This window comes from Melanostigma gelatinosum (assembly GCF_949748355.1).
Source record: "Melanostigma gelatinosum genome assembly, chromosome: 14".
NCBI classification, from domain to species: domain Eukaryota; kingdom Metazoa; phylum Chordata; class Actinopteri; order Perciformes; family Zoarcidae; genus Melanostigma; species Melanostigma gelatinosum.
The window spans coordinates 14,000,766-14,018,977 of record NC_136647.1 but is presented as its reverse complement, the minus strand read 5'-3'; the positions used below and the strand labels follow the sequence as shown (position 1 = coordinate 14,018,977).

Sequence of the window (18,212 nt, the reverse complement as noted above, 5' to 3'; positions counted from 1 at the left end):
TCTGTTTCATTGAATTCTATTGTCATTGATTTACCACTATCAAGTGTCATTGTAGCCTAGTTCGAATCTCTTTGCGGCAGAGCTACTCCGGCAAAGGTGAGACTGTTGGAACGCCAAGGCTTGTTCACTCCCTTCATAAAGACTAAAGAAAATACCACTATTCATGAAATGATGTGTTCACATAATATCACCTATTTCTTATTCTCAGCATCACTTTAGAACAATGGTAGCATATATGTCAGTGCTACTCTGAACCTATTATGAACTGATAAGCCAATGACCGTATTAGTCACTTTAGAAGGCCTGTTGCTTGAAGGCTAAGACTCAAATCAGCCAGTATTTTTGGCGTTTAAAATGTCATTTTTGAACCACTGACGGCTACAGGTGGTTTATATGTAAGATTGAACATCGATCTGGCCTCATTTAAGATTCAAGCACATATAAACTAGAGCTGGAGAGATAAATCAGCCAGGCTGATAAATGGGCCGATTATAGGAGACATATCAATATTTTCTCGGCTGATAAAGAACAAGCGATTGCAGGACAGAAATGTCAAACTGAGTTTGAGATCATTTAGAAACAGGGGTAGTCTTTTATAGTTTGTCTATCAGAGAGAACTGACAAGTTCATCTTTTAGGTGTAAAATGTTCCACTTAGTGTATATTATTGTCACAATTCTTAATTTTCTTTATTTAATCAAAGGAATCAATAACAAGATGTTTGTTTATGCCATATTTTATGTTGGAAAAAACCCCACTCACCATTATATTCTCAGATTTCGATGTTGGCCTGAAAATATCCAGTATCAGTCAGACTATAATATATACACAACACAACAAGCACAAGATTAGCATTTTTGTCATCCAGTGTTGTTTCACTCAAGGGAAATTCTTTCAGTATTTTAAACTGTGCGCTTTAAGTTTTTTAAATTCTCTTTATGAACCAGCATTATCTTGGTGGAACTTCTTTATTTCTTTCAAGCTCAACTTCCTTTAACCTCAGAAGCAATGCTCTGAATTTTAGCACTAGCTGCCACTGACGTTCCCCTCACCACTGGCAGGCTGGTCAGGCCTTTTGCTCAGCTGTCAATGTCCCTTCTTTTTACATCAGCAGCCATTCTTAAGTGTTTCTGAACACAGAATGAAGTCTGCTGGTACAGATTTAAATGCTGGTTTTAACAATCCGAGGAGAGAATAATCCAGAAATCAATGTCTGAGAACATCTCAAGAGATTGACTATTGAAGGGAGAAGAGATGCCAAGACTAAATGAAGACACCAAGGCCAGATTTAGCTCCACATTACCTGGCACTTCATTTGATAAACTCCATGGGCCCAGCAGAGCTTACCAGCTTGCCACACAAGCCATTCATTCTTCAAGGAACAGCACTGGCAATGTGGGCTCATGCTCAGTGAGACAGATGGATGCTGACACAATTCAACATCACATTCTGTGGCACAAACTGCTCCACAATTGCAAATTCAGGTCAGGGATCATGTCAGTACAAGACTGTTTAAGCCCTGCGGTATCCTTGTTTGTGTCACAGAACCTAACGAGCGAGAGCAGATCACACTAAATTGTTGAGCAACACATTTTCTAATTGCACCTTTTTTCTCCCTTATTCCCCGGAGGCAGTCATGACTTGGGGTTGTCTCGTCGCCTGTCCAGTTTTGGACTAGAGGCCTGCAAACAGTTGCAGTGGATTTAGTGTGTTCAAATCATTAGCAGCTTCATCATCAAAACCACAGTTGCCATCATCCTCCATGCAACGCTCCAGGAGCCGGTGTGGGAACTGGCTCCTTGTGCCGTTGCTCATACTCTCAATACTGCCCTGTCAGGCCTGGGCGACCACTTTTAAGATGGTCCTGGTTGGACCCTGGACGTGTGACCCCTTATACGCCAAAGCACTTCCTGACTTGGCAGCCCGCCTCGCCACTGCTCGCATAAACAAGGACCCCTACCTCAACAAAGGCTACTGGTATGACTACACGCTGGTCAATGAGGACTGCAAGTCATCCCGGGCCCTGGCTCGCTTTGCTGAGCTGGAAGGTTATGGTGCTGCATTTCTGGGCCCTGCCAACCCAGGCTACTGCTCCTCCGCCGCTTTGTATGCAAAAGAGTGGGATGTTGGGATTCTTTCCTGGGCTTGCCTCAAACCCAACATGAATAAATTAGGGATGTATTCCAACTTCCTGCGGCCGCTGCCGCTGTCCTCCCGTGTACTTTTCTGGGTTTTGCGGTACTTTGGTTGGGCCCATGTTTCCATAATCTCAGAGGCGACCGATTTGTGGGAAGCCACGGGACATGAGCTGGCCTCGTCACTGAGGGCCCTTGGCCTGCCTGTCAACCCTGTGGTGACCATGGAGTCGGACAAGGATGGGCCTCGGAGAGCGCTGACAAAAGTGCGGGAAGCAGACCGGGTCAGAGGTGAGCTTTATATGTGAAGATGACTGAAATAAGAACAAAAAAACATGAATGTAACAACATTAAAACGTCTTTCACGCTGTTTTAGTCCACATGAATCATGCAAATGAATCCGTTTTTAATCCCTCTTCTCTTCACAGTGGTGATTATGTGCATGCCCTCTGTCCTGATTGGTGGGCAAGCCCAGTACGAGCTTCTGACAACAGCCTTGTTCATGCGTATGATCGACCGTGGCTACGTGTTTATCCCCTACGACACCCTCCTCTACTCACTACCCTACAACGACGCACCCTACTATATGCTTGGCAATGACACCAAGCTGCGCAAAGCTTTTGACGGAGTCCTCACCATCACTGTGGACTCTGGCAAAAGCAATTTCTATGAGGCTTTCAAAGACGGTCAGGACAGCTATGAAATCCGCAGCAGCACCCCACCAGAACAGGTGAGATTTGTGTGATACTTGTGTGTATAGTAATGGTAAATGAAGAATAGAGAAGAGGATACTCAAAGCCACTGATACAAACATTTGAATTGACTCAAAATCATCACATTACTGTCTCCTCTGTAAGGTTTCTCCATTCTTTGGCACCATCTACAACATGATCTACTACACAGCTATGGCTGCTGAGCAGGCCCGCGCCAATGGAGGCCACTGGGTAACCGGTCCGATGCTGGGTGACAGCAAGGGCGGCTTTGAATTTGAAGGCTTTAATCAGCACTTGAAGGCTGGCAAGGAAGGGGAAGGCATGCAAGCTCGCATGTAGTGCTGGACTACAGCGGCATTGGCCACTATCTCTACTCCACCCATGTTCTGGATGCCGCTCATACATATGGAGGAGTCGGGAGCTTGAAATACCTCGGCCGTTCCATCCATTTTGCGGGCAGCACGCCCTACACAGACTCCGGCTGCTGGTTTAGCCCATACTTTGCCTGCACTGGAGGTGAGGGCACTAGTAGTGTCATCGCAGAAAATAAATATAAGCTGGTGCACTACTGAATAATTCAGTGCATTCAAACTGTCTTTGTGTTTCTCTTCTCTTCCCAAAGGCCTGGACACAGTCACTTTCTTCTTTCTTCTCCTTGTGTTCATTGCAATCATTGGATGTGGAGCTAACTTCTTTATTAGTCTCAAGTATGTACAGCAGAGTATCAGAGAATCATATCTCATCCGGTCTTGTGTGATCTTTCAAAAAGACTGATTGTTTTTCTTTTGTCCAGGAGAAGTGGCAGGATTGGGTTCAGCTTTGGAGGTAGTAACGGTGGATCAACAAAGGTAGTGCTGACACTGGACGACCTGGTCTTCATCAACACTCAACTCAGCAAACGGGTCAGTTCCTTGCTGAATCTCCGTCTATACTGTCTGTATTTTGCTTCTCTCTGCTTTGCAAGTATGTGACGTATGGCAGTTGTTTGCCTGTAAATGAGTATGTACTTCAACTGTGTGTGTGAGCAGAAGATCAATGATGAAAGTATCCTGAAAAGCCAGCTCGATCTTAAGACACCTCATCACTCGGTGTCCGGTCGCAGCTACTTGGCGTCCACACCAGACCACACCAATGTTGCAGTGTTTGAGGTGAGGCGACTGACACGGTCAATAAACTCAGATTTATCCTTTTGGTTGGTTTTTGGTTTCACAAAGTCTGTCTTTTTGTGTTTGTCCCAGGGTGACTGGGTTTGGTTGAAGAAATGTGGACCTGTATCAGGTGTCAACAGCAACACTGAGTTTGTCTTTGTCAAGGTTCGTGAATGTATGTGTCATTATCCAAATTACTGACTTTCCATTGTTGCCAGGAAACCCCAAATACAGACTGGTCTGGTCCCTGGCCACAACAAAACGCATCAAACTGAGTGACTTGTGTCTTGATGTTTCCATTGTCTTCCAATCAGCTCCGAGACATGAGGCACGAGAACCTCAATCTGTTCCTGGGACTGTTCTGCGACTCTGGGATCCTTGCAGTTGTGACCGAACACTGCACCAGGGGCAGCTTGGAGAATCTGCTCAACAATGAGGAAGTGCGTCTTGACTGGATGTTCAAGTCTTCCCTGTTAATGGATCTGATTCTGGTGAGAGAGACAAAATGACCAACATGCCTTTCATTTCCCATCTTGTCATGTTGCCTCACCGCTCAGACGTTTATCTCAAACTGTCATCAGGGAATGAAGTACCTGCACAATCGTGACATCGTCCACGGACGGCTCAAATCCCGTAACTGTGTGGTAGACGGCGCTTTGTATTGAAGGTGACAGACTATGGGTTCAATGAAATTTTGATTGCCCAAGGCATTGACACGAATGAGGAAAAGCCAGAAAGTGAGTTCATGTGCATTCGCTGATTCATTTAGTGACCAAGCTCGTACCTGTCAATCCTTTTTGTTTATTTATTACTTTGTGCAATCTTTGTAAAGATCTGCTTTGGACGGCTCCTGAGCTGCTGAGAAGCACCAGTCAAAGGAGGAGGGGCACCTTCGCTGGGGATGTCTACAGCTTCTCCATCATCGGGCAGGAGGTCATCTCCCGCTCTGCACCTTACTGCATGCTGGACATGCCGCCCAAGGGTGAGTGATATGGCATTAGTAACCCCAAAGGATGGATACGTGAAAATAAACTGTGACGTAGTAGTAGAAGGCCATGTACAAAAGATCGATGAAGATTTTGAATAGTTTTGTACAGGTTCTATTTGAAATCCTGTCTTTTATGTTCCCCACCTACTTTAAGAGCCACATGCACGTGTAATGAGGAATATGGCATGAAATAAATCAAAACTTGTCACTGTCAACACGGCATCTCGAATGGAGTCCACAGGGTTGCGTGAGTGTCTCTTACATCTTTTCTTCTTTTTTATTTTTTTTTAAAAGTTCTATCGTGGTTGAGAGTACATACAGTATGTAGTTTGTGTGCATGCTGCCTGAGCCTAAACAGGGCTTTAAGTTAGCAGTCCTTGGTAATCCTTTAAGACTATCAGCAGAATTAGAGGCCAATTTGATGTTTCGGTGTAAACATCAACATCAGTGACCAAGTCTGACTCCGCTACATTCTGCATGCTGAATAAATTAACAATGCACTTACGTATTAGCTGCTGAGTACACTCAGAAACTCTTCCATTTGATAGCGCTCCCAGATGATCGTACTGTAATACATGAAACTATTCACCTTTTGAACTGATCAGTAGAAGTCTAATTTACTATGTATGAAACTCAGTACTCAAGTACTGTACTTGGGTACAAATCTGAGTATTTCCATTTTATGCAGATTTATAGTTCTACTCCACTTCATCTCTGACGCAAATATTGTACTTTTTTGTCTAAAAGCTTTAGTTACTAGTTTGTACTGGTTCTTACCGATGATTTTGAAAAATGAATTTTTCTGATGAGCTGAAGGATGACTTGTTTCTTTATGTGTTGAGACATTTCTTCTACATCTTCAGATAAATAAACTACATAAATACCCTCTTGGGTCAGCTGGAAAATGCATCGTCACAAAGCTGAAAGCAGGGCTCTTTTTCTGAGCTCATTAAGAGTTTACGTTACAGAGAAGCATGTTTCTTACAGGACAGCGACACTACAAACATGACACACAACAAATGAACACAACCTGAAACATCTACAACAGTAAAATGCAACATACACATTAAGGCAGCAGTAATATTAATCCAATAAACATCATATATAATACTGACAAGTAACATTTTACTCGACAATAAGTACTTTTACTTTTGATAATGTAAGTAAATCTTGCTGATAATTGTTTAATACTTTTACTTCAGTACGGATTTGAAGGCAGAGCTGTAACTTGTAGTGGATTATTTTCACAGTGTGGATTTTTACTGAAGTAAACGATCTGAAGACTTCTTCCACCACTGCTAAAATAACTATTAGGAATCTACGCCATCAGCAGCAAGGTATTGATGGGTAGTCTGCTGCCACCAGCTGGTTTAATACCAAAACGACAGCCTGACTCTATACACGTCTCAGATATTATCATTTTAAACCTTAAAGTTCCAAAGACAACAGAGATTGTACATGTTCAACTGATATTAAAGCCCTTTCAGTGTGTTTCTGTCATTTCCATCATAGCTTACAGAATCCATGTCAACAGAAGAACGGTCGATGTTCTGAATGAGTTGAAGCTGGGATACAAAATTGAGCACAGAGGCATGACAGAGTTAAAGGTCAAATGACTAGACACGCGCTCATAATGTACCCACAGTAACACCGGCATCGTAATAACAGCTCATGAATTCTGACGGTTGTTTATTTTTAGGGAAAAGGGATTGAGAACACATGTTGGTTGGTAGGAAGAGAGGATTTCACCAAGCCTCTGCCTATTCCTCCAGACCTGACAGGGTAAGAGAGCTCCTCCACATTATGCATTCATGTGATTTGCCTGATTTCATCTTTACACTGCATTCCAGTCTCTGTGCATGAAAAGCTGTATTTCCTATTATAGGGCAGCCAATCATGGTATCGCTTTAGAGGAGATACCTCCGGACAGACGACAGAAATTCCTGGATCGACAGAAGAAGATGGGCTAGGCTGGTTTTTTTAATTAATTTTTTATTTACTGATGTTCCAGAATGAAAAGTAATGCTTTCGAGATCAACATTGTTTTTCAGTGAAAGAAATAGACTGCGAGATGTGTGGAGGAAAAGTTGAACATGCAACAACCACAATCGACTATAATTTGTGCTATACGCTCAAAATGAAGTCAAGCACCAGTCACAAGGGATTTCACACTCTTTGGAAATCATTTCTAAACTGAAATAATCTTTATTGTAGAAAAAGCAACTGTCCTTGTATGTGTTCAACTAAAAACAGAGTATACATACAGCATGATATGCATACCAAGGTTGAATTACCGATCCCAAATTAGCATTGGTTCAGAGGACAGCAAGAAGGGATTGTGATGGATGAGTCGTTTACAGTATCATGTGTAATACTGTACTTCCAGTACTTCAAGTACTGGATGTATTTGTACTTGTACGGTTTTCCGTATTTGTACTTATCTTTGTGCTCTGTGGAGATATTGGAGATATTTTATCATGAGCATCCCGGGGGTGGAAGCTATTACTGTCTGACTATTCATCTCGGGTGAAATAGAACACTCACTTTCAAAGCATTAGCCTTTTGCAACAACTCTGAATTGAAACATTTTCACAGTAATTTAAGCTGGAGAGCACCGGATAGATCAGACAGGTTGAGAGCTCCGCTCGAGGGTGGCTCTGATTTTGCTTTGGTGGCAGCATTACTCTGATTATTCACACATTTGATGAATGAAACCTCAGAATCCAAAAATTGTTCAAATGTGTCAAACAAATGATCTGGTTTGTTTATTTAATATTTGATGGATATAGATGGAAAAAACAAATCACAACATCTTTGTGATATTGTCACCTAACATTTTGTCCCCTTACTGCAATAGACATGTTTGACTAACTCGTCAATTCAATTAGGTGTATCAAAGATAAGGATGTGCTCTAAATTTTAGATTAGATTACTTGTTAATTATAAAGATACATACTGGAAATGACATTGGGGCCAAAACATCTGCAAAGCTTGAAATAATGAATAAAATCCAACATTTAATGACGGATCATTTTCAGAAAAATGCATAAGTGACCCACAAAACATTGTTTCTAAAGATATGTTCCTCTAACTAATATCGTCATGATACTATACATACAGTATGTATTGTTCATTAGCAATGTGTGTATTGCTTTGCTGACATTTTCTACCAAATCATAGAAGATGTACACAACATGAAACAAGACCCAATCTATTGCTCACTAACGACAATGCGTTTTCACGATTGCTTCCCCTAAAATAGCCTATTACTGAAACACGCTGCATGGCTGAGTGTACTGTACAGCTGTGTGTTTAACCGGGTCCTAATAGGACAGCAATGGGGAGACCTGATTTCTGTCACGCACAGTATTTCTGCTCTGGACTGATATGCAGAATGTCTGAGTCAGTCGGCTGAAATTCTTATCTCCAATAATGTGCTTCAGCAGATTGAGCTTTCTCATGTATTTCTCATGTATTTCTCATGTATTGTACTTCTAGCGGAATATGTCGGGCAGCGTCTGAGTTTTTCGCCCATTATTTTCTCTTTGGGCTCTCCGGGACCCCACACAGCGACTGCATCTGAAGGTCCTATGAGAACAAATGTTCACTAAGTCGCTCCCGTGCCCAACCCCAGGGGATTTTTACAGAACATGTGGGGGAAAGCATACTCATAAAACGGGGAGGACATAGTCCTCTGAGTCATTTCTGTTTGGCTCGGGGATGTGTACATACTGTAAATTTGTACATAGTTAGTTTGTGATGGTGTCCTGCAGGGTTAGGGACTTTTTAGTGGAGTTTTTATTTCTGCTTGGGTTCCCTAAACCCCTGACACAAAAGGACATTACCAAAGAACAAGGATTTAATCACAGTGCATTCAAGAAGCGAGCGACGACATTCTTCACACACTCTCTGTTGGCTGGCTAATTGTCTGCTGCAGCACTGATATTGAAGCAATGTCGGGATGTGATTTCTTTTCTGCAGACATTTTTTCCTTAACTTGCTGACTCCCTTCAAAAATCGACAAAAAATGGACATGTGATGACTTGATTATCAGGTTGCTCGTGGTGTAGTCTTTCACACCATTAAGTGTTTATCACTGGCTCTTCAAAAATTAAAAAAAGCTGTCTGAATATTCCTTTGATGAGTTATTCTATTGACATAGGACCTACGTTTGCTAGATTTCTAATCAACTTGCCAAATAGATTGATCTCATCAAAACTGAATGGAGGTGTTCTCAATGTGTCTCTGTAAATAAATGATGATTTTAGGGAAGATTGTGTCGTCGTATGTGTGTTGAGGCTATTTTCCCAAATGGTGCCCTGACGGTATTCAACTATGATCCAAAACAAGTGGACCCATAAGTCACAAGTTGAATAAAGGCCTGTAAATCACACTATAAATGACAGATAAGCAATTTTTAGCTTGATATTTCCAAGTTGGTGCATGTTAACGGTCAACTCATACTTTTTACTTAAAACAAGCTTTAAACTTTGAAATAGCGGTGTTGCAAATGGGCAAAGGACTTTGAAACAAGTGGTGACCTACTTAAAGTATCAGCAACTTTAAAACGCCACTTAATTGTGAAGAAGAGTAACTCAATGGGAGTCTTACATCAACATTTCACCGTAAATGGCCAAGCTAATTACAGTGATGCGAACAAGTTTTCGGTTGGTTTAACACTGTTTTATTTTGTACTGGAACAATCCAATGAAAATGTAAGGATGGCTTTACATAATGCAACTTCTGTGCAACACACTGCACATCGTAGACAAACCCTCTTGAGTGTTTGAGTCCGAATTTCCTCCTGAACATTGCAAATGTTGATAAATCTTGTGCATGTTTATTTAATGGATTTCCTGCTGACACACAACCTCCACGGAACTGAAGTTGCACCAACTTACAGTAACTTCGGCCAACAATTTACTAGATTTAGACATAGAAAGCGTTATTCATAGTTTTCAGTGTCAGAGTATATTTCCTGCTTTAGGTCCAGAGATTTCCTTAAAAAGATTCTTTAAATGCCAAATGTCCTATGTGTGAGCTAGTACCGAAGACCATAACATAATATTTTGATCTACGAAATGATTCAAATGTTATGTCCAAATCATGCCGATCCTGTCTGCACTGCTGGTGATAGCAGTGCCCTGAGGAAGATGTCGGCTCAAAAGCAATTCTTGTTTCTGCTACTAACGGGGGTTGCTCTGAGGACAATTTGATCACAGGTTGCTATGCCAAACCTTTTTTGGCACGTTGGTGGTGCAACCACACCCCTGGGATTCAACCATGGACAGTATGAGAGACTTTCATTCGAAAGGCCTATGTTGTTTAGCATGTTGTTTGCTTAGGGCATAAATTATTTTTTATTAATTATAAGCGTGTGGCATTATTATTCTGCTAATACTCTGTCTGTCTGTTTGTATGGCTCACCTTGTAAAAAATCATAAAACCTGAGTCCACAAAAGATAACCACCACCATATTGTTTGAACACTGGCTTTGCCATATTGGTCCTTTTATTGCCTTTGGTGCACCGAACCATATAACAATAGGGCAATCAACTCTATGTATTATGAGACTTTATTAACTGTATTTAATTTAATTAAATCTGTGATTATTATCACAGATTTAATTGGATTGCTGCTAAACTGCATGTCATCATCAGCCAATAATGGCTTGCAACTGATGGTCAGTTTGCAGCTGCCCAAGTGGTTGTTGAACTGTCTTTACACTGATTTCAGATTTATCTTAAATTAAACTGAAAAAGAATCAACTCATTGAACACAGATGAAGCCATGTTATTCAATAAAACATCATACAATTTTGTATCACGATAATATTCCTAAATAATAACTAGATAATACTCTAGATAATAATACGCCCTTACATTGTTTCCCTGTAAATGATGCACACAGGCCTTTGCACTTACAGTCAGCATGACATCCAACTGTACCTATGAGGCCCATAGCTGCATGACACGCCCTGACCTCTCGAACAGCGTGTTCTTCACCTGTTTTCCTCCTGACTTTGCACAGTGGGCAGTCAGTGGGCTAAAATCTTCCTAAATGCTGAATTAAACGACATGAACTGTCCCATCGTCAACGTGATCATAAACGAAGTGTTTTTTCGCTGGATACCGTGTTCCTCTGCGCACCCCAGCAGTGCTGAAGCCCCCCCCATGCCATTCGACTGGCAACGGCTTGGAGGTGCCAGTCGAGCAGAAGCTGAGTCAAGTCAACCAGAGAGAGCCAGGCGGTGACCGGAAACACAGCAGGTTGGCTTTCACAATTAAAGCACACTGGGTTGTGGTCACAAAAAAAACCAAAAAAAAAACAGCATACTCAGCATGTGAGTTACTGAATCATTACCTTTAATGTGGTTTAATAAGAAGGCGCTATCAGCTTTTACTCTGAAATACCAGTTCATGTAGGTAGACGACCCGCTTGCGCTGTTTTCATGTGACGACAAAAGAAAAGCCAACTATATGGTAATGCTGCAGTAATGTGTATGATTTGTACCAGTCCAGACATGGTTGTATGTATATATTTTGTTGATAGTAGCATGCTTTTATTATCATAACTGTTTTCTTCTCTTTTTGCACATTCGCTTGTAAATAAAGGGACAAAAAAGGTGTTACACTGCACAGATGCTGACCACTCAGGGAGACACTGGACAAGCGCAGTACTCACAAATATACTGTAGCAATGAGGGGGGGGGGGGTATGCCTGCGCTGTGGTGTGCTTGTCCTACATGCCATTTTGACCCTGACTAGAGTATAAGTGATGAAAATAGATAGAATGAGAATGGATAAGCAGATGGGTAGAAAGGCCTTAATCAGTTCGACAGTGGTTTTATTTTGAAAATCTTCATCGGAAGTTTTTCTTTATGCCCCCCCCTTAGCTTGATGGTGGTGGGTATCGACTGAATCTGGGCAACCTCAGACAGGTGGAGGAGACGAACTGCACCGTGGTTGGACTCGATCGTGCAGGACTGGGTTGGGCTGCAGGACGAGCAGCGGTGGACGCTGTGCACGCTCGGTGCGCGGAGCCTCCTGCGGCTGCTGGGTTCACAGTATGATACCAGATCCAAAACATGGTTTGGCTGATTCTCCCATCCTGAGCCTTCGCACACATGCTGGACACTTACATGTGGACGCGGGGAGGACGAGGGACGTCGGCTATAGCTGCAATGGATTAATGAGGTGTACACATGGACTTCGGGTTTTTTCCCCCTGAGCTTATTGCCTGCTAACATATATTTATCACCGTGTCTTGGCCATGGAGAACCAAGCAGCCGAGCCGCAGAACTATGAAGACGTGCAGAAAAGCGGCTATCTCCGCAAGCATAAATCAATGCACCGGCGGTTCTTCGTGCTGAGGGCGGCCTCGGAGCATGGTCCTGCTCGACTTGAGTATTACGAGAACGAGAAGAAATTCCGCAGTAAATCACCCGTGCCCAAAAAAGTCCTGAGCCTGGAGACTTGCTTCAACATCAACAAGCGGGCAGATTCCAAGAACAAGCACATGATAGTGCTTTACACCCGCAGCGAGAGCTTTGCCATCGCTGCGGACAGCGAGGAGGTCCAAGATGAGTGGTACCAAGCAATGCTGGACCTCCAGGGCAACTGTAAGATATGAAACAAGTGTGATGTGATCTCTGCTGTCTGTTTCTGCATCGGGCCCATCCTGGCTCATATCGGCTGTTTGTTCTCCATGCACATGTTTGGCTCGACCATTCCTGGTTGTTCATTGCATATCACAGGCTCGGAATTGTTTTTATATGTATTTATTTATTTTTTGCTGCAGCTGTAGTTTAGCAATTTAATTTGAATAAATCAGTCTTAAGTTCAGCAATTTGGACGGCGTGTTTTCAACCATGAGGCAGGTGGATCCGACTGAACGGGGGTAGACCAACACGCGATGGGCGGCATGTGCCGTGTTTGTGCTGCACACATCTCAATGAGCGTTGGTTTTTAATACACCTAGAAGCTGCGGATCATTTTCTGTCAGCAAAATAAAGCTGCGGATCATTTTCTGTCAGCAAAACGCAATTTGGTGTTTTAAATAGCGCCTATATGTAACAATATTGAGATGCTCGCCCTTTTTTCTGTCTGAAATGCAGCCCGTTACATTGGACGGTGTGTTTTTGCATGGCGCAGTGGGCATATAGCAACCATCCAAGGGATGCATCACATAGTAGTAGCCTATCGTGGTGCACTCCGCTGGAGCCTGTGTTGTTGTTTTTCTGCACAGCTCTGACTGCCGTTCGCCGAACCTACATTCGTGTTACACGGTGCTGCTGGTCGGGAGGAGATGGCATCGTCAGTGCGCTCTCACTGGGAAATGTGTTTCTGTTGGTTATCCTCGTGTTTACGTTGTTATCCTTATATGCTGGAGCTGAGAACATGATCCACCCTCCCTCCCTGTTATCTTTTTTTTTGCCTTTCAGTGAGCTGAGACTGATGGGCATGCCCAGCTTTCATTTTTTTCTCACACGTTGTGGAACCTTGGATAGAGACACTGAGCAGCTACAGACCCCCATTTTGTTGAGATTATGTCTCAGGGACAGCCACCATAAAACACTGTTCCTAATTTATGTCCCTCTCCATAATGTGCACAAATGGAGATTGAAACACATCAATACATCATGTTACGGTGATTCCAGTGGGGATCATCTCTAATAGATTTTACATTTCTCTTGAGGATGGGAGAAAACGACTACAGTTGTCAGATGTTCAGTGAATATAGCAGTGACTGTGTGGCAAGAGAAAAAAAAAAGACCAGATTATAATGTTATAATTTGAAATGTGATTGGCATTGAACTGAAATATGATGCATAATTTCACAATTGAGAATGCTGCTTTCGGTAGATGTATTCTATTCCTCCTAAGACTTAATTGATTATAGAGCTGTAGCTTAAAAGTGATGGTGATGAATTGGCTGCAGCACTGTTGCTTGGCAGAAGCTGGGACACAGTAGAGATTCATGCATGTATAGAAGTTTAGCAATGGTCGATATTACTTATTAGTGTCACCTTCACTGGTTTGTCATTTTGGCTTTGATCAATATTCAAACAGGTTATATGTAAATGTAGGGTGTTTATTAATGTATGTATATGTGATATGTTTAGTCATGAAACTATTTAATTGTTCATTTATTGATTCTTCATTGTATTCATAGGTAAAACTCCTGAAGACCATGGCAGTAGTGGAGAGTGTAGCTCTCCGTCTCCTGTTCCAACTGTCAAGGAAGTGTGGCAGGTCAAGGTTTGGCCTAAAGGTCTTGGGCATGCCAGGAACTTAGTGGGCATCTACCGGCTGTGCCTCACTGACAAGACAGTCAACTTTGTCAAGCTCAACTCTGATGTGGCATCCGTGGTGTTGCAGCTGATGAATGTTCGCAGGTGTGGCCATTCAGAGAATTTTTTCTTCATTGAGGTGGGCCGCTCCGCGATTACCGGCCCTGGAGAGTTCTGGATGCAGGTGGATGACTCTGTGGTGGCTCAGAACATGCACGAGACCCTGCTGGAGGCCATGAAGGCCCTGAGTGAGGAGTTCCGTCAGCGCAGTAAATCTCAGTCTGTGGGGACGTCGTGTGGGGGTGGTACCGCTTCAAACCCCATCAGCGTCCCGAGCCGTCGGCATCATCCAAATCTGCCACCGAGCCAGGTGGGCTTATCCAGACGAGCCCGCACAGAGACCCCTGGAACGGGAGGCAGCAGCACGAGCACTTCGCCTACATCACGCCACGGATTCCCGAGGGCACGGACTGCCAGCATCGGGGCCTGGTCGGAGGAGGGCGGAGCAAGTGCCAAAGGGACATGGGCCAGCTCCAGCCCAAGTCTTAACGGTTCCTGCTCAACTACGCCGACACTGAGGCCCAAGCCCACCAGGGCCCCAACTCCTGCTAAGATTACCCTCAGCCTTGCGCGGTACACGCCTAATCCTGCTCCCTCTCCTGCACCGAGTCTGTCCTCCAGCTCCGGCCATGGCTCAGAGTGTGGCCTAGTCGGGGCAGCAGTAGGAGGAATGACGATCTGCTCCTACCCTCGAGTCTCTCAGAGAGTTTCTATTTCAGGTTCCCCGAGCGACTACGGCTCCTCAGATGAATATGGCTCCAGTCCTGGGGAACACTCTCTGCTCGTACCCAGTCTGTCCGGACATCACGTACATGGGGAAGGCTCCTCCAGCTATATAGTGATGGGACAGCGAGAGGGCCTGCTCGGTTCCCATCATCGCTCAAAAGGCCGACGTATTTTGCGCAGCTCGTCCAGTAGGGAGTCTGAGGCGGAACGTAGACTATTAAGTAAAAGGGCTTCTCTGCCTTTGGCACCCCATGAACGACTGATCCCACGTAGAAAAGATGAAGATGATGAAGACGATGAAGAATACGCCATCATGTCGCAGAGTGCTAATCGAGAGAGGGCTGGCTCAGGGGGTTTGGCGGCTGGGGGTGGGCAGCTTGACGCAGGAGGGAAAAAAAGAGGCAAGAGGGCTGACAAAAGCAGGCGAGAAGTGGAAGGTGGAGCAGCTGTGGATAGCGGCTATATGTCAATGTTGCCGGGAGTCACTTCTCCCGTTTCACTCTCTCTCTCCATAGGTATGTCTGACGCCAGGGCTAAACCTGATGATGAGTATATGTCCATGACCCCCAACAACAGTGTGTCCCCCCCGCAGCACATCCGCCAGCCCAGCACAGAGGGCTACATGGTCATGTCTCCCAACAGCAGCAGCTCCACGGACCTGCACGGCATGTGGGACAGCAGGGCCAGCATGGAGAGCCGGGCTGCCAGTGACTACATGAACATCTCACCTGACTGCAGCCGCTCTGCCTGCAGCACACCGCCTTCCCACCCCGAACAGCACCAACTGCAACCAAAAATGTTCAATTCCTACTTCTCCCTGCCAAGAGCGTATCAACATACTCTCTATTCTCGCTTTGAGGAGGACTTAAGCAAAGGGGAGGGAAATAAGGACAGCAGTGGGCACGACAGTGCTGGAAGGGGAGGGGGAGTGGGTTACAGCAAGAGAAACAAAATTGCAGCGGGCTCTGCAGGAGGCTGTCAACTCTCCATGTCTTCCTCTTCCTTCTCCTCCAGCTCAGCCAGCAGTGAGAGCCTGGAAGACAAGTCCATATCGGCAGGGAGAGGATTGAGTTTAGTGAGGACTGGAGCAGAGTACAAGTTTGTGGGAACGTGCACAAAAGATGGGCGCCATCATCAAAAACGTGGATCAAGTAGTAAGAGCCCAAAGCAACAGAGGAGGGGTCGTCCCCTCAGCATGTCTTCAGACATTATTAAAGCAAATACCCTTCCCAGGGTGAAGGAGAATCTGCTGCCATCCGTGTCACAAAATGTCGGTGAGTATGTCAGTATTGTGTACAAGGAGGAGAATAAGTATAGCAGAGGAAGACGTTCAGGTTCTGAACGCAGACAACCTGTGATCCATGGAACCCTCCGGCCTTTGAACCAACCCCTCCTCTGCCACGATAATCCGGCTATCCTTCCTCGCAGCTTCTCCGCTCCGTTGTCCACCTCCGCCGAATACGTCAGCATGGATTTAGGGAAGTCCTCGACGCCCCTGACTCCTGTTAGATCCACATTCAGCACCCTACAGGGCCCACCAGCTGTTGCCCCCAAGGCCCGGCGTGAACACAGCACGTCCTCTCTTCCGGCAGCGGAGGGCAATGCCGGGTACAGAGCAAAAGTAAAGATGGCAGCAATGCCAACAGACGCCCCTACTCCATTCACGGACAGCAAAGGTTCAGATCCCAGCATTTCAGCAAGACCTGCCATCCACCCTGGTCAACCCTCATCCATGGAGCGGGAGACAGGCTCGGGTTTCTCCCCAGTCAAGTCCTACCAGTCTCCCGAGCGGAGCGGCAAATTGGCCCGAGGTGACTCGCAGGGACGGCAGAGCCACCGTTCAGAGACATTTAGCTCACCTCCCTCCCACCCACGCCACCCGCCCTCTTCTACCTCCATCTTCCCGGAGGGCAGCCAGGCGGCGAGCCATCGGCATGGTTTGGATTGCTCACTGTGGGAGAACAGGCAGGCGGCTAGTTTATCTGCAACACCTCCGCCACAAGCCGCCACCTCATCTGCTGAACCAGGCCTTAACTATATTGACCTTGACCTGGCCATTAAGGAGAACCCTCAAGCCGGAGTGGAGCGCGCCTCTGCCGCCTACAGCATCGGAGGGAGCGCCGTGGGCAGCGGTGCTGTCTCCGGCCTCAACACGTATGCCAGTATTGATTTCTATAAGTCAGAAGAACTGAGAGCACACCAGAACAGCAGGAAAGATGGTCACGGTAAGTATGACTTGGACTGCAAACCCATCTCATCTTAAAATATCTATTACATTCTTTTGTACAATGTGAGATTATGTGTTCATAAGATGCTCAGATATTCTACAGCTGAGGCTCTGTACATTCTTAGATGATATTACAGTTCATGACAGCTTGTATAAGGTCGCAGTGTCTGCATTGGCACCTTCATTTGTTCTGTTGTAGACAATCAGGTAATTGGTAACTGAACAACACTTGTTACAGCAAGAAACGGAGGGGACAAGACAAAGTCTGAGGCTTAACTAAATGTGTCAAATATTTAAATAATATGGAAAATACAACCAAATACGATTCAAGTGTCTTATATTCCTTCTCTTCACTCAGTAGGACGCACTCGATTACCTCTTGATTGTTTGACTTTTTATAACCTTTCAAAAAAAGAGTTAGGATAACAAACATTGTTTGCATCTTCACTTTGTCTGGAAATAGCACATCAGTAGAGCTGCAGCTATTCGTCGATATAAATCTCCAACAATTTCATGACCGACCGATTGATTGATTCAGTAATCTTTCAAACAAAAAAAAGGTTTAGGCTGCTGAAATGTGATGATGTGCTGCTTTTCATTGTCGTATAGTAATATGATTATCTTCCCGTGATTGGACTGATGGATGAATGACTTATACTGGTAAATTATAAAAGGCATTTTTCAATATTTTTGATTTTGATATCTTCCCCCGGATTAGTCGATTAAGAAAATAATTGTGAGTTGCCCTAATTTTTGGCATTTTTATTTATTCATTGCAAAATAATGCAAAAAGTAATTATGCTTTTTTATTCAAGATGCAATGTCATAACAGCTGCAATTATTAGTTGCCAATCAACAAAAATGCATCTGATTAATCAATAAAAAAATGATGAACCTAGATTTTAATTTGCAAATATTTGCTGC

At 44.3% G+C, this 18,212-nt stretch overlaps 2 protein-coding genes across 2 annotated transcripts; both read left to right on the top strand.

Moving 5' to 3' along the window:
• Positions 1-1,761: 1,761 nt before the first annotated feature.
• Positions 1,762-6,953, top strand: gucy2d (guanylate cyclase 2D, retinal; the record flags this gene model as incomplete). The annotated part of the gene is given in 15 exon segments (XM_079283359.1): positions 1,762-2,425; positions 2,563-2,864; positions 2,992-3,172; positions 3,175-3,363; positions 3,470-3,554; positions 3,641-3,749; positions 3,876-3,995; positions 4,086-4,160; positions 4,310-4,486; positions 4,577-4,646; positions 4,649-4,732; positions 4,828-4,977; positions 6,496-6,590; positions 6,683-6,765; positions 6,869-6,953. Coding segments are annotated over 15 exon segments (2,469 nt in total).
• Positions 6,954-12,255: 5,302 nt separating this feature from the next.
• On the top strand, positions 12,256-17,324 carry LOC306788029 (insulin receptor substrate 1-B; the record flags this gene model as incomplete). The annotated part of the gene is made up of 2 exons (XM_079283358.1): positions 12,256-12,604; positions 14,158-17,324. 2 exons carry the CDS (start codon positions 12,256-12,258, stop codon positions 17,322-17,324), a joined length of 3,516 nt encoding a protein of 1,171 aa, XP_079139484.1.
• Between the last annotated feature and the right edge of the window lie 888 nt (positions 17,325-18,212).